The 26,732-nt window shown below is 39.9% G+C and overlaps 1 protein-coding gene across 6 annotated transcripts in view; it reads left to right on the top strand.

The window, feature by feature from the left end:
• Positions 1–15,344, top strand: part of ubr5 (ubiquitin protein ligase E3 component n-recognin 5) — a 128,540-nt gene extending 113,196 nt beyond the window's left edge. For all 6 annotated transcript variants that reach the window (XM_028817294.2, XM_028817293.2, XM_028817292.2 and 3 more), the window contains 9 exons: positions 1,698–1,828; positions 3,748–3,808; positions 4,298–4,476; positions 8,125–8,209; positions 8,298–8,453; positions 8,718–8,831; positions 11,120–11,264; positions 11,587–11,672; positions 14,331–15,344. In XM_028817294.2, the coding sequence (XP_028673127.1) occupies positions 1,698–1,828; positions 3,748–3,808; positions 4,298–4,476; positions 8,125–8,209; positions 8,298–8,453; positions 8,718–8,831; positions 11,120–11,264; positions 11,587–11,672; positions 14,331–14,543 (1,170 nt within the window). In that variant the 3' untranslated portion in view covers positions 14,544–15,344. The remainder of the gene's footprint in view (positions 1–1,697; positions 1,829–3,747; positions 3,809–4,297; positions 4,477–8,124; positions 8,210–8,297; positions 8,454–8,717; positions 8,832–11,119; positions 11,265–11,586; positions 11,673–14,330) is intronic.
• Positions 15,345–26,732: the final 11,388 nt, after the last annotated feature.

Below are 26,732 nucleotides of genomic sequence, written 5' to 3'. Positions count from 1 at the left end.
TCTATGCTTATGAACATTTCCTTAACCCCTTAACCGCCCTCTGCCGGATATATCCGGCACCGTTGTTTTATTGCTAACGCCATACTGCCGGAATTATCCGGCACATTTGCCTGTGGTTATATGAATGCCTGGCAAGTAGTATAACTGACGGTTTGGCGTGGGTATTATTACTACGTTGTATTTCGACAAGTCTGTGGTTGTTTTGGCCGGTCATGTGACGTGATTCGCATGTAACAGCTGTGAATATGGCGAAACGTAAACTGACTTCAAGTGAGGCTTTGCAGGCGATTTTGGACAGTTCTGATCATGATTGTAGCAGTTCTGAAGAAGATTTTAGCGACAGTGATGAGCAGCAACGTGCGCTGCATGATACTGTGAATGAAGACGCATCGGATGACGGTGCTGAGTGGGTGTATCCCCAGCATCTCAGCTGGGCTGCTGCCCGTGGTGAACTACCTTTTCTGCATTCGTTTGAGGGAACGTGTGGCTTTATTGTTGATGTAAACAATTACACTGCTGAGCAGTTTTATGAGCTGTTTGTGTCACCTGATTTGATCAGACATTTTGTTCATCAGACAAATCTGTATGCAGCACAGTTTATTGAGAAAAATCCCAATTTACCTCCACATTCCCGTGTTCGTGCTTGGTTTGACACTGATGAAAACGAAATGAAAAAATTCATTGGGATTTTGATGTTGATGGGAATAATCAGAAAACCAGATATTGAGATGTACTGGTCTACAGATCCTATGTATGCAACACCTATTTTTGCAGCTGTCATGACACGTAACCGATTCTCTTTGCTGCTGAAATTCTTTCATTTGAAGGACAACAGAAACGAGCCAGATAAGAAAGATCCAAACCGCGACCACTTGTTCAAGCTACGTCCTTTGATTGATCATTTATTTGAAGCATTTCAGTTGCCCTACATGCCAGGACCGTCAGTTGCAGTTGATGAAAGTTTATTGTCGTGGAAGGGCCGCTTACAGTTTCGACAGTATCTACCATTGAAAAGGGCACGGTTTGGTATCAAGATGTTTTGCTTAGCTGAGAATTCAGGTTACATTTATAGATTTCGTGTATACACTGGCAAAGAGGATCCTATGAGTAGTATTTCAGCAGTGTTGCCAGATGAATGTAAGGACTTTGGACTTTCAGAAAAACGCTGTCATGTCTGTTCAAAGAAGGGTCAGCATAGAGACGTCAAGACCTTCTGCTCAAAGTGTCCCAGCAATCCAGGACTTTGTGCAGTTCCCTGCTTTGGCCTGTGGCACAGCAAACTCAAATACTGGGAATGAAACTATGATTGACTGAACTACTTTTGACTTTTGAATTACTTTTGACTGTTCCGTTTTTGTAGTTGACAATAAATCCAGAAGCCTGAGAAAAGGTACATTTTGTGCTTTATTATGTGTTTGCCCATTTCTAGAACTTGCACAACATTTAGTGGTCAATACTGCTTGAATAAATGTAAAAAATGTAAAAAAAAATGTAAAAAAACGAAAATTGTTCAGATTTCGCCTGGCGTGGGGAATATTTGGGGAGTTGGCGGTTAAAGGGTTAAATTACCTATATCTGAATGCAGTGGTATCTTATTCCACTTGCCTCCTCATTTATAACTAAAGACAAATCGCCTTTGGTTAAGCAAGTTTTGACTGATATTACTTATTTTATTATTGTGTGCATTTTTTCCTTAGGCTTTTGCCAGTAAAATAACCGGAATGTTGTTAGAATTGTCTCCAGCACAACTATTGCTGCTTTTAGCCAGTGAAGATTCACTCCGTGCACGTGTAGATGAAGCAATGGAACTAATTTTAGCTCATGGAAGGTAAGAATAAAATACAATTACATAATCTAATTTGCATTAACTGTTTATATTTTCTCCATATATTAAATCTGTTGTTTTTATTTTTAAAAAAAACTGACCATTTTTAAAAGAAAAAAGTGTGTTGATATCCCTAGAACATTTTTAAGCCTGTTTGGAAAGAATTGTGTGTATTTGTCATTGGTAAAAATTTGGTGGACACTAACTGAAGAACATATGGCCGATTCTTAAAGGAATACTCCACCCAAAAATGGTATTTTTTTTAAATGTTACTTACCCTATGTACTTTGAAATGGTGGTTGAGAAAATTTTTTATTTCCAGGCTTTCATGGAGATGGTCTGCAATTCTGTACAACGGCAAACAATGGCCATTAACAAAAAGAAAAAAAAAAATCATGATACTTGTGTTATATAATCCACATGTCTTTTATATAGTCACTAACTCAAACCTTTTTTTTTTTTTTTTTGGGGGGTAAAAATATTGTTATAAAGCAACTTTATGAATTACCAATTCATATATACGGTAATCCGTCATTATATCGCGCTTCGCCTTTCACTCTGTCGCAGATTTTATATGTAAGCATATTTAAATATACATCGCGGATTTTTTGCTGGTTCGTGGATTTCTGCAGACAATGGGTCTTTTAATTTCTGGTACATGCTTCCTCAGTTGGTTTGCCCAGTTGATTTCATACAAGGGACGCTATTGGCAGATGGCTGAGAAGCTACCCAGCTTACTTTTCTCTCTCTCTGTCTTGCTCTGATATTCTCTGCTCCTGACGGAGGGGGTGTGAGCAGGGCGGCTGTTCACACACCTAGATGATATGGACGCTCGTCTAAAAATGCTGAAAGATTACCTTCACGTTGCTCCCTTCTGTGCAGCTGCTTCGTGAAGCGACATGCTGCACGGTGCTTCGCACTTAAAAGCTCGAAGGGCACGTATTGATTTTTGCTTGTTTGTTTTTCTCTGTCCCTCTCTCTCTCTGACATTCTTTGCTCCTGACGGAGGGGGTGTGAGCTGCTGCCTTCAACTGCTTTGTGCCGTGGTGCTTCGCATACTTAAAAGCCAAACCGCCCTATTGATTTGTTTGCTTTTCTCTCTCTCTCTGACATTCACTGCTCCTGACGCACACTCGCATGACAATATAAAAATAACCATATAAACATATGTTTTCTACTTCGCGGATTTTCACCTTTCGCGGGGGGTTCTGGAACGCAACCCCCGCGATCGAGGAGGGATTACTGTAAACTGAAAACCCAAAGACTCATTAAAGTGACTTTTTGAATTGAAGACAGAATGCTTGACCAACAAATAATTTGAAGAAGGGGGACTCCAAGTCAAAAAGGCAATAAACAACATTTTAATAATGTGACATTAAAAATGTTTCTAGGCAACCACTACAAATTACTGGGATAAGTAACATATAAAAAAAATATATATATTATGTGTAGTATACCTTTAATGAAATTTGGGGGACAACTTTCACTCATTTGTCTTAAACCGCTGATTAGGTATTGGTTGAATTCCAGCCATTCACCTTCAAGCTTTCAAGGTTTTAAAGGTGATAACAACAACCGCACAATCCCTGCTAAGACTTTCACATTTTGGTTTTCAAATTTAGGACTTTAAGGTGTTTGAAATTTTTCAACTTTAAAGACTAAAAGCTTGAGCTTTGGGCTGAACTCACAATTAATAAACACAGTAGTCACAGTAGCTAAACACTAATTATAAAGAAACCTTGCTTACATTTAGGTCTATATTCAATTACCACAATAGGTTTGCCTTTAAAGGGAATTAAAATTTGTACATTTTGGTAATTTCATACGATATATTGTGCTTATGTTGTAAATATATAGAAAGTCTTATGGTGGCCACATCACATTTTTTTTGTCATGAAATGCTTATTTGTTTATTTTTGAAGGGAAAATGGTGCTGATAGTATACTAGATTTAGGACTGCTAGACACCTCTGACAAATCACAAGTAAGTATACTACTTGTTAACTTGCCTTTTCACATTAATCAACTATTTTAATACTAATGATACCAATTGTCTCGGGCACTTTAGGTTACGCCTCAACTTTTTGTGCTTGCCTTAGTAGAAGTGTGAGCCATAAGTAGTCAAACTGTATTAGTTTAGTATTCTTTAGATCCAAGTCTGATACATCAGGTACCTAATGTGAATTTTGGTGTCATGACTTGTTTGCTGTGCTTCTGCAGACCTACTCAAGAATCCAAAATATTTCAAAGGGATTTGTAAAGTTAGCATCTTGTGTCGCACAAGCAGGCTTAAAAGAGTACATTGTAGATGAATTAATCAGGTTTGTAAGTTTTTAGCCGTAAAGATATTCAAAATAAAATGTATATGTGTCATTTTCTAGGCTGGAAGCCCTCCTTTTCTGGAAATTAAATTAATGGAGACAATCCCAGAAACTTCATTTTTAATAACGTCAATTATTTTGTTGGTTTGTAGCAAGAAAATCGAAAGCGGCACGGTTCTAGTCGCAGTGTTGTTGATATGGAATTGGATGATGCAGATGATGGAGATGACAATGCACCACTTTTTTATCAACCTGGAAAGCGAGGCTTTTATTCACCGAGGCCTGGTAAAAACACAGAGGCCCGACTCAATTGCTTTCGCAATATTGGAAGGTAAAAAAATTATTGTTCTTGTCACATATGGCAGTAATGTAACTTACTATCTAATGGAAGTCTGCTGCTTAGAAATGGACAAAACCAAAATAATTAAGAAAATATTGGCAGATTTACTGTATTGTTGACCTGGGCTGGAGTGTGGGTCTTTTTTTACACATACATATAAAATCTTTCTGGAAATATAGTAGAGTCGCCTTCTTACGAGAGAGTTAGTTATGTTTATACATTAGATGTTTCCCATAAAAGTGTACATCAGCAGCTTTACAGTACAAAAGTACCTTGTATTTAATGTTTTGTGTGCAACTTGGGCTCCATGGACAAAGCTAGAGCAGAGGCAGATAAAGCATATCGCTTCCGTTCAGTATAGACAGACTTTGAGCATCATTTAAAAAAGAAAATTAGGAAATTTGCATCTAGACATAAGAAGATACATACAGTGAGTAAGACAGCAAATTATACATACCACTTTGGGTGTGACCATTTAGAGGGCTACATCTCCACCTACACAGAGAGGTAAAGCGTACAGCTGATGCAGGATTCTGACACCACGACAAATTAAGTTTCTCAAGCCCTTCTGTGTGGTGGTGTGGGTGAACAAGAGTACAGCAGTGCATGCATCCTTCTCCTTTTCACAACACTGAGTGAATCCTAGGAGGGGAGTTGGATACGTCCCATAATAGCTTGGATGAGAGGGATCAGTTGTCCGTGGTGGATGTTTCCGCTTTTCTTGTTCTGCCTCATAAAAGCATGGGAGATGTTGAAGTGACTGAGACAAATAGAAAGGATGAGAGGCTCATTTTGTAAAATATAACACAAATCACACTGTTCCATGCAGAACCAGTTCCCTTTGAACTTTTCCTTTCATTTTTTCCTTTATTATTTATTGCAAATTCGTTTAAAGCTGAATTTGCTGAGGCTGAGGATCTGTTGTAGATGGTTCTACCAATTCCAGAATCTCTAGAAGAACAGCAACATTTATTTCTATAGCACATTTTCATACAAATAATGTAGCTGAAAGTGCTTTACATGATGAAGAAAGAGAAAAGACCACCAAATAAATAATTAAAATTAGGGAACACTAATTAACATAGAATAAAAGTTAGGTTGGATGGCCAGGAAGGACAGAAAAAAACAAACAAACAAAAAACTAGATAGCTGGAGAAAAAAATAAAATCTACAGGTGTTCCAACCAACGAGACCACCCAGCCCCCTCTAGGCATTCTACCTAAAATAAATGACCTCAATCAGTTGTTGTTGTATTCAGGGTTCACATGGAAGAACTTGATGATGATGGCCATGTGGACTTCTGGCCTTTAATCCATCAATGTACGGACATCACAGTGCTTTGATTAGGTGGTGGTGGCGCAAATGGCCACCACAGAAAACCGGAAAAAGAACAGAAGAGAAACTGCATTTTTTTGAAAGTCCTTTTCTCACATAAGTACTGACAAGATGAAATTTGCAGAGGGGTTTGTCATTAGGACTGAAGGTTTTTAATAAACACTAGTTACACTGAAATCCACAGAAAAACTTCAGGTCTGAAGTTCTATGTTGCACAATTTGACATGACATTCACAATTCAGGATTGCAGAAGGCCTAAAAAGGTAGCTGTTGGATATACAATACAGAAAAGTACATTGCAGGACCCTTACGCACTCTCCCAACACTCACCCAGGGGCAATTTGAAGTTATCAGTCAAGTTAACCACAGTACAGTATGTGTTTAGGAAAACTGGACCTTGAGGAAAACCCACTGACAAAGGGAGAATGGGAACACCCCACATAGAAAACAGTGTATGTTTGAATCCAGGATATTGGCTTTGTGAGATAGAAGGGATACCCTAATAACCCATCATGCTGACCGTTTTACAATTTAGTTGGATTTAAATAACATGGGTGTTGTTTATGACTTTGTGACTATTTTTTACACTAGAGCCTAATTTACAGTGCATCCGGAAAGTATTTCACAGCGCATCACTTTTTCCACATTTTGTTATGTTACAGTCTTATTCCAAAATGGATTAAATTCATATTTTTCCTCAGAATTCTACACACAACACCCCATAATGACAACGTGAAAAAAGTTTACTTGATGTTTTTGCAAATTTATTAAAAATACAAAAACTGAGAAGTCACATATACATAAGTATTCACAGCCTTTGCTCAATACTTTGTCGATGCACCTTTGGCAGCAATTACAGCCTCAAGTCTTTTTGAATGATGCCACAAGCTTGGCACACCTACCCTTGGCCAGTTTCACCCATTCCTCTTTGCTGCACCTCTCAAGCTCCATCAGGTTGGATGGGAAGCGTCGGTGCACAGCCATTTTAAGATCTCTCCAGAGATGTTCAATCAGATTCAAGTCTGGGCTCTGTCTGGGCCACTCAAGGACATTCACAGAGTTCTCCTGAAGCCACTCCTTTGATATTTTGGCTGTGTGCTTAGGGTCGTTGTCCTGCTAAAAAATGAACAGTCGCCCCAGTCTGGAGCAGGTTTTCATCCAGGATGTCTCTGTACATTGCTGCAGTCATCTTTTCCTTTATCCTGACTAGTCTCCCAGTCCCTGCTGCTGAAAAACATCCCCACCGCATGATGCTGCCACCACCATGCTTCACTGTAGGGATGGTATTGGCCTGGTGATGAGCGGTGTCTGGTTTCCTCCAAACGTGACGCCTGGCATTCACACCAAAGAGTTCAATCTTTGTCTTATCAGACCAGAGAATTTTCTTTCTCACGGTCTGAGAGACCTTCAGGTGCCTTTTGGCAAACTCCAGGCGGGCTGCCATGTGCCCTAAGGAGTGGCTTCCGTCTGGTCACTCTACCATACAGGCCTGATTGGTGGATTGCTGCAGAGATGGTTGTCCTTCTGGACAGTTCTCCTCAGAGGACCTCTGGAGCTCTGACAGAGTGACCATCAGGTTCTTGGTCACCTCCCTGACTAAGGCCCTTCTCCCCCAATCGCTCAGTTTAGATGGCTGGCCAGCTCTAGGAGGAGTCCTGGTGGTTTCAAACTTCTTCCACTTACGGATGATGGAGGCCACTGTGCTCATTGGGACCTTCAAAACAGCAGAAATTTTTCTGTAACCTTGCTCAGATTTGTGCCTCGAGACAATCCTGTCTCGGAGGTCTACAGACAAATCCTTTGACTTCAACTGTGGGACCTTATATAGACAGGTGTGTGCCTTTCCAAATCATGTCCAATCAACTGAATTTACCACAGGTGGGCTCCAATTAAGCTGCAGAAACATCTCAAGGATGATCAGGGGAAACAGGATGCACCGGAGCTCAATTTTGAGCTTCTTGGAAAAGGCTGTGAATACTTATGTACATGTGCTTTCTCAATTTTTTTATTTTTAATAAATTTGCAAAAATCTCAAGTAAACTTTTTTCATGTTGTCATTATGGGGTGTTGTGTGTAGAATTGTGAGGAAAAAAATGAATTTAATCCATTTTGGAATAAGGCTGTAACATAACAAAATGTGGAAAAAGTGATGCGCTGTGAATACTTTCCGGATGCACTGTAGGTTTTGGGAATTGAAATATCCTGTGTATATATTGTATCTTGTAGAGTAAAGTTTGTTGCACAAATGACATGAATATAACAAAATTAAGTCTGCAAAACAAACTTTTTTGTCTCTTCTCATAGGATACTTGGATTATGTTTGCTGCAAAATGAATTGTGCCCTATAACATTAAACAGACACGTTATTAAAGTGTTATTAGGCAGAAAGGTAAGAATTGTTTAATTGGGAGACTGTTTGTCTATGTGTGTTTACAGTTTCCATTTTATTTTAATTATTTACATTTTTTTCCTCCCAGGTTAACTGGCACGATTTTGCATTTTTTGACCCGGTGATGTATGAAAGTTTACGACAGCTTATTCTGGCTTCACAAAGCACAGATGCTGAAGCAGTATTTGCAGCGATGGATTTGGCATTTGCAATTGACCTCTGTAAAGAGGAAGGTGGAGGACAGGTATGACTATTGTCTTAATGTGGAAATAATTCAATAAAGGCATTGTCTGCAGTCAGTCTTGTTTTTGGATGTGTTAAAAACAAAGCATAAATCGGTAGTTAGATCTCTGTAAATTTGGTTATCTGGCTGTGGCTTCAGTACTGCATTTAAAAAAAAAAAAAAAAAAAAATTAAAAAGCTTTTTTTTTTTCCCCCCATGGAAGGCCTCAATGACAAAATAACGTTGGGGTGGAAAAATAATTTATTAAACTTTTTTACTTTTCAGGTGGAACTCTTGTCAGGTGGCGTAAATATACCAGTAACACCTTTGAATGTATATGAGTATGTCAGAAAATATGCAGAGCACCGCATGTTAGTAGTAGCAGAACAGCCACTTCATGTAAGTACATTCTTCATAGTTACTAGTTGCAGCCTTTTGTTTACAAATAATGTTTTATTACATTTGCAAGTGCTGATGATCAACCCATTCTATAGTATGTGCCAGATACTTAATTATAAGACACTACTACTTCAGCGGAATTGAGCAACATTTTAAAAAAAAAATTACACAACCTCAAACTTAAGCCTGCATTAGTACTAGGTATCCTTGGGAGACTATGGAGTTGAGCGAGGTGTTCAGCTTCTAATGCAGCGTCTGTTGTTACTTAGTAGGCTTATGTGGCCGTCTTTACTGAACTTTGTGCAGACAAAGTCTGATGTAGTTCTTTCTGTCAGAGGTTTAGCCTTTGTTCATAGATGTTTCACCTCTGTCTGTTGGGAAAGTGATCCTTGCCAAGGACATGCCTGTCTCTAGGATTGCCATTTGTTTGCATTACTGTGGAGGAAAAGGCTTAAAATACCTTTTACAGGCAGAAATGTATCCAGATTCATGGCCACAGAATATGAAGAGAAAACGGCACTGTGATTTCAATCATGCTGTTAGATTTATTATTCAGCGTTAATAAAGAAATGGATCTTTTATAGGCTAACTAAAAAGATTACAATATGCAAGTTTTTGAGGCAACTCTGGCCATTTTGTTTGAAGAAGGGGCCTGAATTGCCTCGAAGGCTTGCATATTGTAATCTTTTTAGTTAGCCAATCTCACTACATAATAGCTAACACTGTACAACACCCTAGTACTAAAGAAATGGAAACATTGGTTCTATACTATGTCAAGATTTTATTTACACTATTCAGTTTCAGTTAGATCACTTGTGTTCAGAAAGGCAGGCTTACTAATAAACAACAAAAATAAATAAATACATAAAAGGGTAGGTACCATGGGCACCAACCCTTAGCACTGGAAAACCAGAAGCCTTGTTTAGAGGAAAGAGCAGTTACTTTCACATTAGGTACATTAAGCATAATGGATTGATATTTACGGGGGGGATTATTGTGATTGATTGTTCATTTGATTGACTGTTTTGTTAATCTGCTTTTATTTATATTTTTTTCCTGTACAAATTATACTTGTTTAACAGTTCTTATTTCTTTTTGCTTCTTGATATTCGGTTAATGTTCTCTATCATTATGTGTGAGGTCTTCCATATTATGTATGGAGTGGATAAAATAACAAACACCTAAAAGTTCATTAATATCACGGATCTAATAAAGAGTAGGATCTCTTTGTTTGTGCAGGTCTGGCATATGCTGTCACTCTTTTTGAGCCTGTTCTTCTTGACAAGTTATGTAACGTTTGCAGTGTTTTCTGTCTAGTGCACTTGCAGTTATGAGATTATTTGGTTTCCTTGATACTTTGTTAGTTGCCTCATGTTGCTCTGAAAACTTATTTATCAAAGCGGTAACTGTCACACCTATTACTTCCAATATCTACTGCAAGTTAAGAATCAACTTAAAATGACTCGCCTTTACACCTGCATTTGTAATTGCAATTTATTTACTTCAAAGTTAAATTCCTTTTTCATGTTGTTTGTTATTTTGACTCTAAAACAAGTCTTGGCATAAACATTTTGTATCTTTTGCTTAAAAAAAATAACAAACTGTGTTGCACAAAACTAAAAAAAAAAAAAAAATGCATAAATCGCTGACCACAATGTATCTCTTCATTGAAGGCTTTCCCAAAAACCAAGTGAGATACTAAATTTCATGGATAACTCCATTTGCATTCAGAACAAGGGTACTTGAACTAAAACAGGAGCCAGACTTAATCTGCTCCCAGTGCATTTGTGTGTGTCATCGGAAATGAACGACAGTTATACAAAATATTTAGTAAGCAGTGAATACTGGAAAATAGTCTGTTCTCAACAATGACTTTTATGAAATGTATTTAAGACACTATAAAAAATATCATTTTAGCAATAGCTTAATTTAAAGTTTCATTTTTGTTGTGTTGGGCTATATTGACAAACCTTCAGCCAATTAGAATGTTTTTTCCTTAGAATGCCTTAAGTTTGAGATGGCCCAGTTGTGGTCTAACGCTTCATCCTTTAATTTCTTCTTCTTCACTTCAACTTCTGAAACTAAAGAAGTAATAATGGAGTTAAACTTGTATTTAATGCTGGGTGGCGAAAACAGTAAAATGTCACCAAGTCATTTGTGAATGGTGATATTGTTTTAGTTTGATATGTGAAGGGTAATTTATAATAAAAAAAAAAAGACTGAGTTCCAGCTTTGTGTGTACAGAATTCTCCTCAATCGTAAAAAAAGAATGTTTGACATTTTTACAGGCAATGAGAAAAGGTCTTCTGGATGTGCTTCCTAAAAACTCCCTTGAAGATCTTACAGCAGAAGATTTTCGGTTGCTGGTGAATGGCTGTGGTGAAGTCAACGTACAGATGTTAATCAGTTTTACATCATTTAATGATGAGTCAGGTACAGACAATATTTTAGATATTTAGTGAATTAATGAGTTGAAGAATAGAGTTTGAACTGTACACTTTCAAAGGAGAGTTTAAATGTTTACTCAGATTATGCATTAAAACGATGCAAAGGCCTTATTAAATATTTTGTTGTGTTAAAGGCTTTGTGTTGGCTAAGATTTAAGGCAGATAAAATGCTGGTATAATCATCTATCTACATCATCACCTTTTATTTTTTTTTATTAATTATTCTAATAAAATATCAGTTACACCCCCTCATTTAATCCAAGGCACTTGGCCATAACATGACATATTTTACTTGTATTCTTACACAGGGGAAACGGCTGAAAAGCTCCTGCAGTTTAAAAGATGGTTTTGGTCAATTGTTGAGAAGATGAGCATCACTGAAAGACAAGACCTGGTAAGAATTCTCAAACCTTCATTGTAAAAAGCTATATTTAATCCATATGTTATAGTTTTTTTTCTCCTTAACAGTTTAACCTTGTTTTTTTACCAGAATTTTGTATGGTTATGTATGGTTTACTTGTGGGCTACGGTATATGGTATGTAAAGGCCAATGACACTTACTGTAACACTGCTTCTGTCAAGTGTCATTACTTAATTGAGGTCCTACAGGAGCAGGTTTGGCCTTGGTTAGCAGGGCTTTTATTTCAGCATGGGATTATGATAATCACGCTGATTATTTAAAAATCTCACATGCTTTATCTTAAAGTGGGAAATTTCTGTTGCTCTTTCAAAGCAAAAAAGGCTTTTGCTACTGCTCCTTTTATTACTTTATGGAGTTATTTTAGAAACAAAAAGAGGATTTATGCCTGCTCTGAGATCACAATGATGTGTCTAAGTTGTGAGTTGTATTTGTTTTAGTTTATAGTGTCAAACATTTGAATGATGAGTTAAAATGATAGTGAGATTAATTGCTTTAAATACAGTTCCATACAGAGCCCCAGTAATGGAATGGAAGCTTCACATGTATCCTCTAATGATAACATGACTACAGTTGTCTATACTACCATCCATCTATTTTCTAACTAGTGTGGACACTAGAGGCGCTGTTGTCCCGTGAAACCCACCAGACAGACGTCCAGGACACTTGTAAAAACACCAAGAAGAATTTTAATAATTTTCTTCACAATACAGTGCACAAACCACCACACTTGCCACAATTCTGCAATAACAACAATAATAATAAACAATAATCGATAATTACAATCCTCCACTCCTCCCAGCAGCTTCATCGCTCTACCACCCAACTCCGGCTCTCTTTGCTGGGTCTTCAGCAGTCCTTTAAATAATCTATGACCCGGAAGTGTTCCTCCCGGGTCAAACGCCGCATTATCTGTCCTCAAGTAGCCTGGAAGTACTGCGGGCTTCCGTCCTCGTGACTCTGAAGTACTTCCAGGTACTTAGTTACAGTAAGAGTCCCCAGGTTCTTTGTGAGATCCCCCTGGCGGCACCCACGGCACCCAACAGGGCTGAGGAAACGAACTCCATGTCCCAGGATGCCCTGAGGGAATCCGGGGAACCGTTGCCGTCCAGAGGAGCTGCCACCTAGCGTCTCGGGGGAGGCAGTGTCCTGAAAAGGCTGCCGCCTTCCATTCTTTTCTTTCAGGGATGTCTTGGCTGGACTGAATCGCTGGCCGTTCATCACACTGGTTTATTTATCCAGTTCATGGTCATTAGGAGGGTTGTTCCTGTCCTGGCTACCGTGGACAAAAGTTAAAAAAAAACAAAAAAAAAAAAACAACAAGGCACCACGTGCACACACAGTCACTCTCATACGGGGTAAACTCTACATGGCCACTTCAGCTATATTTGTAGCAAGATGAAACTGTGTGCCCATCTTTGTATCTGTGGTTAGTCTACAACAGTGATGACATGACCTGTGATATGTGTTAATTTCAAACTAAAATGTATTTACTCGTTGCATTAAAACTTTCACATTTCCCAGACGTTCAGGTGGTTCAAGTCATAATACTTTAAAGCACAAAGCAAATCTCTCAAATAATATGACATATAATGTATTAATAGAAGTGTATAAACACAGAGACGTGCTGTTAGTGGGGCTTTTAAAAACAGCATACTTTATTGCTGGAAATGAATGGCAAACATTACATTTGTGAGTGTTTGGGCTCTTGAAGCTGAAGTGGTAGTTTCTAGTATAACAACTAAAATGTGATGAACGTGGTGAAAGCATACATGACGTATTAAAGACATACGGGAGTGAGTAAGGCACCATCTCCAGTCACAAACAATTACTGAAGTCGATAACCAAAGGCTGTTTTACTGGAATTCTGAAGCCTTGTGTTTACAGGTTTTGTATATCCTTAAAATTGAAAAAGATGATTTAAAAAAAAAAAGGTTTAGAAAATGCTGTTATCTCGCTTTACTTGGGTCACATAATCCACATGTCAATTTATCCAGTCATATGCTCAAAATGTACAAAAAGCATGCCTTTTTTTAGGCAATATCTTAAATGCTTTTAGAATGATCTGCCCATACCATAAACAGGATACTAAAGCCTCACCTGAGTCGCTTTTTGAATTGAATACAGGACTCTTGACCAATGACTGAATGAGAGGGAGAGGCGGGTCTTCAAATCAAAACTATTGGCTTATATAATAAAGAAACTTTTTTTTTTACTTTCTGTTCTTCATGAAAAACATAAGATTAAATGTATTTCTTCTGGACAACAGCTAACACCGTACATGGGGTGAGCAACATATAAAAAAGTACAATTTTTGGGTGGAGTGTTCCTTTAAGGTATATACCAAATATCTGCTGTTGCTAAAATTATTTCTTTCTGAGATGCCTTAAAATCATTATAATTATAGGCAAGGGGGCATATAGTTGTGTTTTCATTCCCCTTCCAAAATAATCTGTAATCCACCATCTGGTTACCAGGTCTTTTTAATATTTTTATCAGCATTAAACAGTTCTATACCTAATAGTGACAAGAGCTACAGTATTTTTATTTTTTTTTTCCATGCTCGTAGTTGTTTCAGAAAACATCACAGTATAATGAAATATTAATTTTTTTAAATTTTTTTTTTTAATATAGGTCTACTTTTGGACATCAAGCCCATCCCTACCAGCTAGTGAGGAGGGTTTTCAGCCCATGCCATCAATCACAATTCGGCCTCCGGATGACCAGCACCTGCCAACTGCAAATACTTGCATATCTCGATTATATGTGCCACTCTACTCCTCCAAACAGATTCTTAAACAAAAACTTTTGCTAGCCATCAAGACCAAGAATTTTGGCTTTGTATAAAAAAGAAGAAAAAAGACATTTGGTGTTGCTACTAGATCAAATTTTGTAGAAATTATTTTTTATTTGTCAGTCTTTTTATGGGACTTGCTGTCACATGTCTGGCGGTACTTTTTGTGACTAAACACATTCCTGCACTGGGTTTGTACTCTTGGCTTTACCAGCTTTGACTGTAAGCTCCCTGGCCAGCCTGTCCCCAGCCAAAGATGACAGCAGCGATGTGTAAATTGTTACACTGTGACACACAGCATTTTTTTTTTTCTCCGAAAGAATTGATTTTTTAATTTCTGAAACTTCACTGCTGCCTTTATTACACGTCTTTTTTTCCCCCCTCTCTTTGACTTTCCCTGCTCTTTGTAAAGGAAGTGGGGAATTTAAAAATAAAACATAAAAAAAAAAACACAAAAAAAAAAACTTGATGCAAAACGTTATGTTTTCACCCCCCAGGTTTCATTGTAATTTATTTCAAAAGTAAATTCTTAAATCTGCAGTGGTTTTCACAATGTATTATTAAGACAAATATGAAATCATCTTATTAAAAAAAATGCTTTTTTACCTGAAAACATTAACCATTTGTGTGGTACATTAATAGCTAATTTCTAATTTTGGTCAGACTGTATACATTGCTTTCAGCATTATTTGTGAAGACTAATACAAACGTATATGAGAGCTGATGTCCAACGCTTGACATATATATAAACGCACACTTTGTATATATTGTAGATAATGGATTAAAAACAATGGTTACTGGCTCTTAACATCCAGTGTGGAAAATAAACTTAATTATGCAAGTTGTAATTTGAATTTTTGTTGGGGTTAATGAACTTTTTTTAGTGTGTGTGCGTTCGCTTGTACGAGGTTTGGAGCCACTTGCTGAAACTTGAGCAGATGTTCCCATACACCACAGAATTCATTCCATCATCAATAAAGAGAAGTGTACCAGCCATAATAACCCACCACCATGTTTAACAGATGTACTAGTATGTTGGGCAGTTCCTTTTTTGCTCTCGCCATCACCCTGATGGAGGTTCATCTTTGTCTCATCTGTCCAGACCTTTTTCCAGAATTTTGCAGGCTCTTTTGAGTCCTTTTTCACAAACTGTAATCTGACCTCCCTGTTTTTGTTGCTAACTAGTGGTTTGCATCTTGCAGTGTGACTTCTTCCATCCATCCATTATCCAACCTGCTGAATCCGAGTACAGGGTCACGGGGTCTGCTGGAGCCAATCCCAGCCAACACAGGGCACAAGGCAGGAACCACTCCTGGGCAGGGTGCCAACCCACCGCAGGACACACACAAACACACCCACACACCAAACACACACTAGGGCCAATTTGGAATCGCCAATTCACCTAACCTGCATGTCTTTGGACTGTGGGAGGAAACCGGAGCGCCCGGAGGAAACCCACGCAGACAGTTTGTTGAAGACATGCAGACTAAGGACATGGATTACTGGAACCATGTCCTGTGGTCTGATGAGACCAAGATAAACTTATTTGGTTCAGATGGTGTCAAGTGTGTGTGGCGGCAACCAGGTGAGGAGTACAAAGACAAGTGTGTCTTGCCTATAGTCAATCATGGTGGTGGGAGTGCCAAGGTTTAGGGCTGCATGAGTGCTGCTGGCACTGGGGAGCTACAGATCATTGAGGGAACCATGAATGCCAACGTGTACATTGACATACTGAAGCCGCAGGGCAGTATTCCAACATAACCCCAAACACACCTCCGAGATGACCACTACCTTGCTAAAGAAACTGAGGGTAAAGGCGCTGGACTGGCCAAGCATGTCTCCAGACCTAAACCCAATTGAACATCTGTGGGCCATCCTCAAACGTAAGGTGGAGGAGCGCAAGGTCTCTAACATTCACCAATTCTGTGATGTCGTCATGGAGGAGTGGAAGAAAAGAAAGAGGCAAGATTACTACTGAATTCCCCATACCTGTAAACCATTCGCCAGGTCATACGGCTCGCTATTGAGCTTGTGATACTTTCAATAGTGAAATTGTGCTGGAAAGTCGACACACGGCCGTCTGATTTAACTTCCCAGCGATTACTAATCTTGTAATCCAAGGTTCCCAACTCCAGTCCTGCAGGGCCGCAGGTTTTCATTCTAACCCTTTTCTAAGATAGTGACCTGGTTTTCGCTGCTAATTAACTTCTTTTGAATTAATTTTAATTGATTTGAGCGGCCAAACAATAATAAGATACAAAATGAGCCAAAACATGACCAGTGAACTGTGTCCATCATAAAGAAAGATGAAGGTCTCGGGAATGTCGATCTGCTCAGGTCCCCAAAATATTTTACCAGTGCTCTTAGAAAAGAGACAAATCAACAATTTTGAAAATGTCTGCTATTGAACCATGAGAGCAGCAACACGCCATGGAATTAAAAAATAATAATAATAATGTTACATTTATTGTGCGCCTTTCACAAACCCAAGGTCGCTTTACATAGAGTAAAAAAATTAATGACACAGATGACAAAAGTTTGTAGAAGAAGAAAGTTTTCAGTTGCGATTTAAAAGTGCAGAAAGAGGAGCAAACTCGGAGAGACTGAAGAAGAGAGTTCCAGAGTTGAGGGGCCATAAGCATTGAAGGAGCTGCCTACCAAAGTGGAGAGTCTGGTGTGTGGCACAGTGAGGAGATGACTGCTCGAGGACCCGAGAGAGCGACAAGGTGTGTAAGGAGCTGAGTGAGGTAGAGGGAAGCAAGGCTATGTAGGGCTTTGAAGGGGAGAAGCAGAATCTTGAACTTAATCCTTGATGGAACTGGTAAGCAGTGAAGGTGGGAGAGAACAGGGGAGATGTGAGCAGAACGCTTTGTGTGGCTGCGGAGTTCTGAATGTACTGTAGCTTCTGTATAGACCAGTAAACCCCCGATTCTCTAAAGAATCGCAAATGCAAGAATGGCAATAACTTTCTGTTCCCTCCAATCTTTGAAGGGATGTAATATCATGGAGCGTCCTGGGTAGGTTTTCATTTAATGAAATAAATATATTTGTAGTAAAAGCTGTTTCTTTTTGGAGCCACGACTCGTTTGGTTCTGGTGTTTCAGAAGCGCGTTGTAGGCGCCTTCGTTCATTGTTTTTATCCATGCAGTCTCGTTTTTGTTTTTCTATGGGTGTGTTGATAGCTAGACGTCGTTTGCTGTTAGGAATCATAATTGAACCCCTGACCGCAGGCACTGTGGAGTAGCTGACTGCTGGCACTGTCAGTAGTCACCTCTACCTCAGGTTTAAATACATACACATATATAGATAGACGCCGCATTCACTGTGTTTCCCAGTAGACACGATACGTCAGCCTTCTTGCGAGTGGCAAAAGTGCCATTTAAACTAAGGCTCACTTGAGCACATAAATGCATAGCTTTGCTAGCGTAGCCTGGCTTAGCTAAAGTAAAGATTATAAAATGGGATTTTCTAACGGCCAAACATAACCAAAACAATTGTTCAGTCTTACCTATGAAATGTAATCCCCAGGGATCTGGTGTGGAGCGTACAGCGGTTTGTACAATCCCAAGCAGCACATTATTCATTACTTCACTCCACAGCAGTGCCACTCACAATATGGCGGCGACGTTGACGTACGATTCTGCTCGTCATGAGGCATCTAGTTATTCTATGTCAATGTTTAAAGATGTCACCATGGCAACTTGTTGGCGTACACGCTTTACGTCAAGTTTAGTTTACAGGTTGTTGTTTGGGCGGCACTTACTGACTTTGGGAAGCCGCTGGGTTTGACTGTTGGGAGCTTCGGTGCGTCCTGCGTCTGGCATCTGTGCATATATACAACCTTGGTAAACATTACGAAACGAAGGTTTTATATGCGGTGGTGTGCGCGTTCGGGCAGCGGTTGTATTGTGACCTGAGGTTTAGTTTACAGGTTGTGTTGTTTGGGCGCCACCTACTGACTCTGGGAAGCCGCTGGGTTTGACTTTGGGGTGCTGAGGCGCAGTGCGCATGCGCTTCGGTGCGTCCTGCATCTGGTATCCGTGCATATATTATACAACTGTCGTTTAGTAATACAGATTTTGCAGGGAGGCCGATGATGAGGGAATTACAGTAATCAATACGAGACATTATGAAACAATGAACCAGAGTTTGAGCATCAATAAAGGATAGAAATGAACAGAGGCGGGCGATGTTACGGAGATGATAGAATGAAATTTTAGAAAGAGACCTAATGTGTAGCTCAAAGTTAAGTGATGAATCAAAACAAAACACCAAGATTTCTGACAACAGGAGCAGGTTTGACAAGTGGACCATCAACAGAAACAGAGAAATTGGATGCCTTAGAAAGTTGGGATTTTAGACCTACCAGTAACACACTACATACAGTAACCTGCCATTAAGTTTGAGAAAGTGATTTTCCATCCATAGCTTAAGATCAATGATGCATTCAGTAAGTGTTCTGGAAGGTGAATCTGTAGGGGAGTCTGTACTAAAATATAACTGTATATCGTCTGCATAACAGTGGAAGTTGAGGCCATGTCTGTGAATAATCTATCTTACTAAACCACAGTTAATTTATGCATGGTGGACGCACCGAGGCGCATGCGCACTGCGGCCTTGGCGCCCGCCTCAGAGTCCACAGTCAAACGCACGCATGCGCACTGCGGCCTTGGCGCCCGCCTCAGAGTCCACAGTCAAACGCACGCATGCGCACTGCGGCCTTGGCGCCACAGTTAATTTATGCACTGCGGATGCACCGAGACGCATGCGCACTGTGGCCTTGGCGCCTGCCCCAGAGTCCAGAGTCAAATGCAGCGGCTTCCCACAGTCAGTAGGTGGCGCCCAAATAACACAACGTGCTGCGCCGTAGCGCCCGCCCCAGAGTCAAACGCAGCGGCTTCCCAAAACGCAGCGGCTTCCCAGAGTCAGTAGGTGGTGCCCAGACGACACAACCCGTACAGTCATGGATACAAACAATGAACGAAGGCGCCCACACAAAGAAACCGCTTTAGTTCAAATAGGTTATTGAATTAAATGGAAACTTTACCATGCCTACGACCTGTGAATAAAACACCTGAGGTAAAGCGTGCACGCCAGGTTGTACAGCCGCCCGGACGCGACCGCTCACACCACCACATATACCCTCCATGATATTTCATCACGCAGCGGCTTCCCACAGAGGCGCATATTGCGCCGTGGCGCACGCCCCAGAGTCAAACGCAGCGGCTTCCCAGAGTCAGTAGGTGGCGCTCAAACAACACAACCTGTTCACTACACTCTGCCAGCAGTCGGTGTCAGCAAAGGCAACAGAATCACGTCTCCACAAAACGAAACCACTTTAGTACAGATATGCTTATTGAAATAGATGACATTTCCCCAGACGCACCCACCCTCCATGATATGTCATCCATCCAAATATCGGACGGAACAGAAACTGATTGCCATTCTTGGATTTCCGATTCGCTAGCGAATCGTGGGCTTACTTGTCTGACCTAAAGGAAGGTTTTAAAGTAGAAAAAATAATGGCCCAAGGACTGAACCCCAAGGGACACCACACAACACAGGTGACGTGGAGGATTTATATCGGCCAAGTGTGACAAACCGTTGCCTATTAGAAAGATAAGATGTGAGCCATTGAAGGGCTAAGCCAGAGATGCCTACAGCAGAGAGACGTGACAGGAGGATTTCATGGTTAACAGTGTCAAATGCTGCACTTAAGTCAAGAAGGAGGAGAATATCAAGGGAACCGCAATCTGCAGACCGGAGAAGATCATTGACTACACGGAGAGGAGCTGTCTCAGTGCTGTGCTGTGTACGAAAGCCAGACTGAAAAGGCTCATAGAGTGTATTATCTAGAAGAAAAGCATGGAGTTGTGTAGCAACCACGTGTTCCATCACCTTAGCCAAAAAAGAGAGATTAGAGATAGGCCTGTAACTGGACAGAGAAGAAGGATCCAAGTCAGCTTTTTTAAGGATTGGGGTAACTGCAGCAGTTTTGAGGACAGTAGGGACAAAACCTGAGATGAAACATGCATTTACCAATGAGGCAATAGGAATACTAATTATGGATGAGCATGTCTTAAACAGAGAAGTGGGGGCAGGATCAAGCAGACAGGAGGAGGCATTAGACTTATTAATAAGTTCAAAGATGGCAAGAGAGTCAACAGGCGAGAAAACAAGCGAGTCTTGATGATGGAGATGGCAGATCAGAGTGAGTGAGTGACTGCGGTGTGGAAGGAAAACTGAGATAGATTTGATCAATTTTGCTATTAAAGAAATTTAAAGGACGGGTTTAATTAACAAGAAGACTCTGCGCCTAATTGAGCAACTGGTTGGAGTGAAATTGGTTGGAGTTTGAGGCCCTGACTTAGTTGGTCTCCTGTTGGCTCGCTCACTTCACATTTCATTTCTGTTTGGGTGCCATTTAAGAAAAGAAATGAAGCAATTCAGAGGAACAAATCTTTAAAAACAAGTCAAATAAAATGAAAGGAAAAGGAGTTAATTAGCAGCAAAAACAGGTCACCAATTAAGAAAAGGGTTAGAATGAAAAAACTGGAGACCCCAATGTAATCTGACATCCTCGGATGATGAGACCGGCAACTGCAGTTGTTAAGTTTGACACCCCACGCGACCAGAAGTTGTGTAATGTGACGTTCGCTTTACCTGAATTTGTTTACGTACTGTGACAAGAGTTCCACCCCAGTGCCCTCACATGACAGATGAAGTCACTGAATGAAGGCTGCTGTTCATGGCGTTGCTGTGTGGGAGACATAATGGGTTTGCTAAAGATGAATGACTTGCGGGGGCAAGTGCAGGTCGGGCAGTTCCTGGATGTTAGTGGATCCACAAGGCCGGGCAGGAGGCAGTTTAGGATCTGTGAAATGTTGCCTGTGTAGTAAAAGTGCTCACAACCTGAACTGAAAAAAGAAAATTAAACTGTTAAGTCTCTTATTTGTTTTATTTGTTTTCCATCCAGCACAGGATCAGCCCCTCACAGCTCACTGCAACTGACCCATAAAAATCAACCGCAAGATTTCATTTACTAATGATTTCTGTATTCATTTTTCTCTTTTAAGTAATCCCTTCTTTAGGCAGACTTTATTATCCCAGAGGAAAATTTGTTTGCAGCAGGAAAGTACAAAAACAGAAGACATTGTTACAGAGAAACAAAGACAACATTTGACAACCAATATTATTGCATAAACACATGCTCAAGATCAACACAAAGAAGTATGCTGTGTACCTTAATCAATTATGAATACAAATACATCTTGTATATAACTGTGTATATAGGATGCATATTTACTGTAGATAGATAGATACTTTATTAATCCCAAGGGGAAATTCACACATACTGTATGTGTTTTATTATTTTTTATACTGTATTTTTGCCAGCTGTTCTGAGAAGACATGCATGTACAAATTTCGTTGTACTAAGTACACAACATGTAAACTTGACTTGCTGTACTCCAGGACAAAGACAGCTTAACATCAGTTCAACACATTATATAATCTCTATATATAATCTTCATTTGGATCTTGATCTTTGTTTGTCCGTGAATGAATTAGAAGAAGAAGCACTAGATGGCAGTAGAGAGACAGCTAAAACATAGGCATTGCATTAAGAATCTCCTCCAGGCTTATACTACTGAAGACTGTAGTACTCCAGTCACACCTCAAAACACAGACATTCAGACTAAACAAATTATTGTGCTTTAAATTAACTAATCTTTATATATAATCTTCATTTGGATCTTGATCTTTGTTTGTCTGCTAATTCCACGCATGCGTAGACCACCTTCCAGTTTAGTACATTGTTGTTACTCACGGATGTCAACAATGTGCCGGAATAACGAAAGGGGTGGTGGACAGTGTTATGCTGGTTAGCTCCTGAGGCCTGGTTAGAGAATGAGATTGCCGAAGATAAAAGGTACGTGCCTACGTAACATAAGAAAGACAGTGGGTAAAATGAATGACAACGTAACAGCACGTTCCGGAAATTATTATTGTTACGTTGTAGCCGGCGAGTGATGCGCGTCTCACAGTTGTACCATGGCTTGCTCACATGTCAGTGAAGTGATCCCTATTTATGCTTTAAAGAGCCTGGATACCTATGTGTCCCCCTTTCATAACCATTGCTCCGTGTATATTGCCTTACTCTTTGGATTGCCACAAAGCAACCTGCGAGATTGGAGAAAGGTTGAGAAGAGATCGTGACAGGAAACGACAGCGTCGTGAAAACGAGACAGACTGAACGGAGAGAACCAGAAATGCTCCTCCACCACCACATAATTACTATTCGGACTGTGATTCCGAGTAGGCCGTTCCTATCGAATCAATGTCCAAGGGTTTTGTTTTGTAATTTTGTTTCCCTTATAAAAAATCTTAATGCTGTGCGATGAAGGGCCCAGTTCACGACTGGCAGCCGCGTTTAAACAGGGAGCCCTTGACAGACAACTTTAACACGCGCAACGTAGTTGGGCGCACATGGCTAGTTTAAATATATAATTTTAAATGCAGCAATCTAGCACCTGGAAAGAGTAAAGATGGCTTACAGTAGCTGCCAAAAGTTTTGGCAGCAACACAAATGTTGTGTTTTGCAAAATTTGCAGCTTCAGTTTTTGTGGTGGAAGCTCACATTGTTTTTATATTATTGTGCAGAGTGATCAGAAGCATATTAATTCATTGCAATGAGCTTTATTAGCATAAAAAGTTAACTTTATCACAAAAACCCATTTTCACTTATTTTGGCCCTGGCACAAAATGATCAGCTAAAAGTGTCCAGGAAGCGCCAGGACCGTCTCCTCCTGTGGACTCAGCTACAGAATTGTGTTGCTACCAGTGCAGAGCTTGCTCAGTACAGTATTGGCAGCAGGTGGATGTGAGTGCATCTGCACCTACACTGAAGTGAAGACTTTTGGATAATGGCCTTGTGTCAAGAAGGGCAGCAAAGAAGCCATTTCTTTCCAAGAAAAATATCAAAGACAGACTGAACTTCTGCAGGAAGTACAAGGATTGGATAGCAGAAGACTGGTACAAAGTTATTTTTTTCGGGTAAATCCTCTTTCTGACTGTTGGGGACATCTGGAAAATTGAATGTCCGGAACAGGAAAAGGTGAACACTACCATTATTCCTGTATCACTGTGCCAACATTGAAGCATCCTGAGACAATCCATGTGTGGGGATGCTTCTCATCCAAGGGAGTGGGCCCACTCATAATTCTGCCTAAGAACACTGCCATAAATAAAGAATGGTATCAAAATGTCCTCCAAGAGCAACTTCTCCCAACAATCCAGGGGCAATCTGGTGATGATCTGTGTATTTTCCAGCATGATGGAGCACCATGTCACAAGGCAAAAGTGATAACGAAGTGGCTCGGACAGCATAACATTGAAAGTTTGGATCTGTGGCCAGGAAACTCCCCAAGATCTTCATCCCACTGAGAACCTGTGGTCAGTTCTCAAAAAGCAAATAGACACGCAGAAGCCCACAAATTGTGATCAACTCAAAGCACCGGAAAGGCAAGAATTGATCACCGCCAGTCAGGATTTGGCTCAGAAGCTGATATCCAGCATGCCAGAGTGAATTGCTGAAGTTATGAAGAAGAAGAAGGGTCAACACTGTAAATATTAAATCTTTACATAAATGTGATGTATTTGCCAATAAAAGTCTTATGAAATGTGTATAATTGGTCTTCAGTATACCATAGAAACATGTAAAAAAAATACCTGGAAATGCTGAAGCAGCAAAGTTTGCACAACATTTGTGTCCCTGCTAAAACTTTTCAAGAGTCCAGCTGCAGTCAGGGCAGTTTTAGGCCTCGGACAGATTCAGCGACCTGAAACATTGTGATGCCCGTTAGATGATGCCCCTGTCAGCTGCATCTCTTTTGACTCCACCCACTTTCCACGCCCCCACCCTCGTGTTAGCGGTAAACTTTTGCAAGTAGCTATTGATGCAGACGGAGTAAAATGGGCGTTAATATCATTTTCGACTTCAGCCAATCATATATTAAATTTGTGTACGTCAGGCACAGATCAGCCAATCAAAAATGTAAACGTCGCGGTCAATCAACTTTTTATTTAACAAATCACTAATCGGTGTTATTTTTCATTCATGTCCCACTTTAGCCAATTGCCTTATGGATACGTAAAAAGAAAGGTGGGAGTAATAACTAAAGGTGGACGATCAAGATAAAGTGACTGTAAGAGACGGAGTGTATATTCGTGAAATACATCTGCAACGATAGTCTACTAGTGCTGATATCTTACACTATAGCACTCTGTCGAGTGCATTATTAAGACTGCAGGGTATTTTTACCACCGTCATTTATGATTAGCGGTTCTGAAAAAAAAACGACAATAAAAGTTTGGATATGAGATATTTATCGTTACTAAACAACGTCTGAAGAAAATTTAAATGAACATATGAATACAAATTTGTGTCCGCCTAATTTTAATGGATTGACGTAGACTTAAGTGTGGGTTCTACTTAATTGAGTCAGTCAGATTAAAACAAATGTTTGACTGTTATTGTTTACTTGAATGTCCAAATGAAATAGTCGCCAACATCTAACAAGTCACCTTAACGACGGGCTATAAACGTATTACAATTTTAAACGTTGAATAAACTGTCAAAGTTAAATCTTTACTTCTATAATACACAACCCTAAAGTATGTTTTATTACTTTCATTACTGTTTATCAACGTTTATTTATTTATGTATTTCTAATATTCCATTGTCCCCCCCTTCTGCCTGCAGATCAGCCTCTGTTCTTTGTTTGCTGATGTGTGTCAAATATTCTGCAGTCTTCATGTCTGTTCTCAACATACCTGCAGCTCTAGTGAGTTTCTTGCCTGTTGATCTCGTATTCAAGTTTGTTTTTTTAGCTGAATTATGATTACAGAATATTACAAATATTCTGGTGCCCTGCCCGGGGTTTGTTCCCTGCCTTGCGCCCTGTGTTGGCTGGGATTGGCTCCAGCAGACCCTCGTGACCCTGTAGTTAGGATATAGTGGGTTGGATAATGGATGGATGGTTGGAGGTCCTAGTGGTGTGCTAAACACATCAGCCTGCTTTTAGTGTCTCTGAGATTGTAGGAGGCCAGGGGTCCAGCTGTATAGCAGGCACGGATGTGCTTCAGCATCACGACTGTTAACAAGACAGAGATGGCAGATAGTTCAGCTGGGCATCATCCTATATGACAACCCAAGGAAATTGCATATTAATAGTATACAGAGTTTGTATACAGAACTCCAGTATGGCTCTGACATAACAACTCGTACAAACTGTAAATGACTCCAATTTACTGGTCATTTTACCACACACTACACAGAGGCTGTCAAGTCATAGCCATTAAATAATTCAGTCTGAACAGCTAAGAATTTATTTTGGCAATGATATTTCTGGTAAGGCATTTTGTTTTCTTGTTTGTCATAGGTTTATACTGAAAAACTGGTTTACATCAATATGACACCAAAGCAACTGCTTCGGATGCAGAACTGAGATACCTCGACAGTTTAGAAGTTTAATAAATGCTGGATAAACATTTGAGTGCAGGAACTAAAGGGAATTGAGGGGTGTGTAATATAGACGTCAGTTCACCCGCGAAACAGGGGTATGGCTCCAGAAGGGGGCGTCAATTTATAGACATCGTAGTGTCTGAAGTGCTCAGATCTGTCCGAAGCCTAAAACTGTCCTGACTGCAGCTGGACGCTATTACCAGCTTTTGTCCACTACTGTGGTGCCGTCATTGATGGCCTATAAGTATACAGTGGGTATGGAAAGTATTCAGACCCCCTTCAATTTTTCACTCTTTGTCATATTGCAGCCATTTGCTAAAATCATTTAAATTAATTTTTTCCCTCATTAATGTACACACAGCACCCCATATTGACAGACAAAAAAAAGAATTTTTCAAATTGTCGCAGATTTATTATAAAAGAAAAACTGAAATATCACATGGTCCTAAGTATTCAGACCCTTTGCTCAGTATTTAGTAGAAGCACCCTTTTGAGCTAAGACAGCCATGAGTCTTCTTGGGAAAGATGCAACAAGTTTTTCACACCTGGATTTGGGGATCCTCTGCCATTCCTCCTTGCAGATCCTATCCAGTTCTGTCAGGTTGGATGGTAAACGTTGGTGGACAGCCATTTTTAGGTCTCTCCAGAGATGCTCAATTGGGTTTAAGTCAGGGCTCTGGCTGGGCCATTCAAGAACAGTCACAGAGTTGTTGTGAAG

This window comes from Erpetoichthys calabaricus, chromosome 13 (assembly GCF_900747795.2).
Source record: "Erpetoichthys calabaricus chromosome 13, fErpCal1.3, whole genome shotgun sequence".
NCBI classification, from domain to species: domain Eukaryota; kingdom Metazoa; phylum Chordata; class Cladistia; order Polypteriformes; family Polypteridae; genus Erpetoichthys; species Erpetoichthys calabaricus.
The sequence above is the reverse complement of the archived record's forward strand: the minus strand, read 5'-3'. Positions and strand labels throughout refer to the sequence as shown.